The 1,377-nt window shown below is 67.3% G+C and overlaps 1 protein-coding gene across 2 annotated transcripts in view; it reads left to right on the top strand.

The window, feature by feature from the left end:
* The window catches only part of SGCA (sarcoglycan alpha), an 18,726-nt gene that overhangs the window by 198 nt on the left and 17,151 nt on the right, over window positions 1-1,377 (top strand). For both annotated transcript variants that reach the window (XM_015570852.1, XM_015570851.1), the window contains exons 2-3: window positions 648-767; window positions 868-1,022. In XM_015570852.1, coding sequence (XP_015426338.1) covers window positions 648-767; window positions 868-1,022 — 275 coding nt within the window. The remainder of the gene's footprint in view (window positions 1-647; window positions 768-867; window positions 1,023-1,377) is intronic.

The raw sequence follows: 1,377 nt of genomic DNA, 5'->3' as shown, positions 1-1,377 counted from the left end.
AGGCGGACGTTGGGGTGTTGATGTTGTCGCTGGTGGGGGGATCTGGGGCTAGGAGCTGGGCCGGGGACGCAGGCTCTGGTGGCCCTGAGGGGTGGGTGTCCTTGGTCGGCTGCGTGGGCCTGAGAGCGCAGGTCCCGAGAGTCGTGGGCCCTTTAATGGCTGACAGGCCGGCTTCTTCTTAGGCTAGGGCTAAATTTGGCCCTGGAGGGCGTGGGGCCTGCTGGATCCCCTTTGCTTAGCTCCCATTAGCCGCTAGCGGGGGCCCTGATCCCCTGCATGTTAGGGGAGGTGGGCGAGGGCCCCAGAATGCCCACCCTCCTCCTGCAAAGGCTCCCCCCTGTCCCCCACCCCTCCAGGCCCCCAGACATTCAGCATGGGGTTCTCTTCTAAGTGCTCTTACCACACTCACGCCCCACCCCTCCCAGCCACACAGCCTCTGCCACTGTGACCCCCACCGGGACCTCCGGGGAGGAGTGGGGAGCTCCCTGAGTTCAAATCGGCCTCAGCCCTGATCTCCTCACCACCAGGGCCTCCGTCCTCTCCTCTCACACGCCTCTCCTGTCCCTTCGGGGCGTGGTGGGGAGGGGAGCAGATCTCATGTCCCCCGACCCAGGCTCAGGGCAGTTTGGGGCTGTGGGTCCCCGCAGGTCTCCTGGCAGGGCTGGGGCGCCTCGAGGCCCAGGAGACCACCCTGCAGCCAGCCGTGGGCCGCTTCTTCGTGCACACCTTGTCCCGGGAAGCCGCCCTGCGCCTCCCTGAGCACGTGGGTGAGAGGAGCCCCCTGCACCTGGGGCGGGTGGGGGTGCCTGGCCCAGGGCTGGTGAAGGCTCCTGTCACGGGCCCAATCCCTTCCTTCCCTCCCCCCAGCTGTCCCACCCGCTGTCCCCGTCACCTACCACGCCCACCTCCAGGGACACCCAGACCTGCCTCGGTGGCTCCGCTATACCCAGCGCAGCCCCCGCCACCCCGGCTTCCTCTACGGGAGCCCCACCCCAGAAGACCGCGGACGCCAGGTCATTGAGGTACCGGCAGGGCCCCGTGGGCGGTGTCACGTCCACGTACATCGTTTACGTGCCTCTAACTGGGTAACAGCGCGGGCCTTTCCCGCCAGGCCCCAGCTGCACCGCTTTTCTCCCCTCACCCACCGCTCTGGCCGCTTCCCCACCCCCTGCAGGTCGTAGCCTACAACCGGGACAGCTTCGACACCACCCAGCAGAGGCTAGTGCTCTTGATCGGGGACCCAGAAGGTACCACCTGCCCCGGCCTACCCCCACCCCACCAACGCCAGTCTTGGGGGATCTCTCCTGGGAGGGAGTGTGTGGAAGGAAAGACTTGGAGAGAAGCGGGGAGCAGGGCGTCCTGGGAAGTCGAGGGTTG

The sequence above is a fragment of the Myotis davidii genome, unplaced genomic scaffold (genome assembly GCF_000327345.1).
Source record: "Myotis davidii unplaced genomic scaffold, ASM32734v1 scaffold327, whole genome shotgun sequence".
In the NCBI taxonomy this organism is placed as follows: Eukaryota; Metazoa; Chordata; class Mammalia; order Chiroptera; family Vespertilionidae; genus Myotis; species Myotis davidii.
Note: the sequence above shows the minus strand (reverse complement) of the source record. Positions and strands in the feature narration are given on the sequence as shown.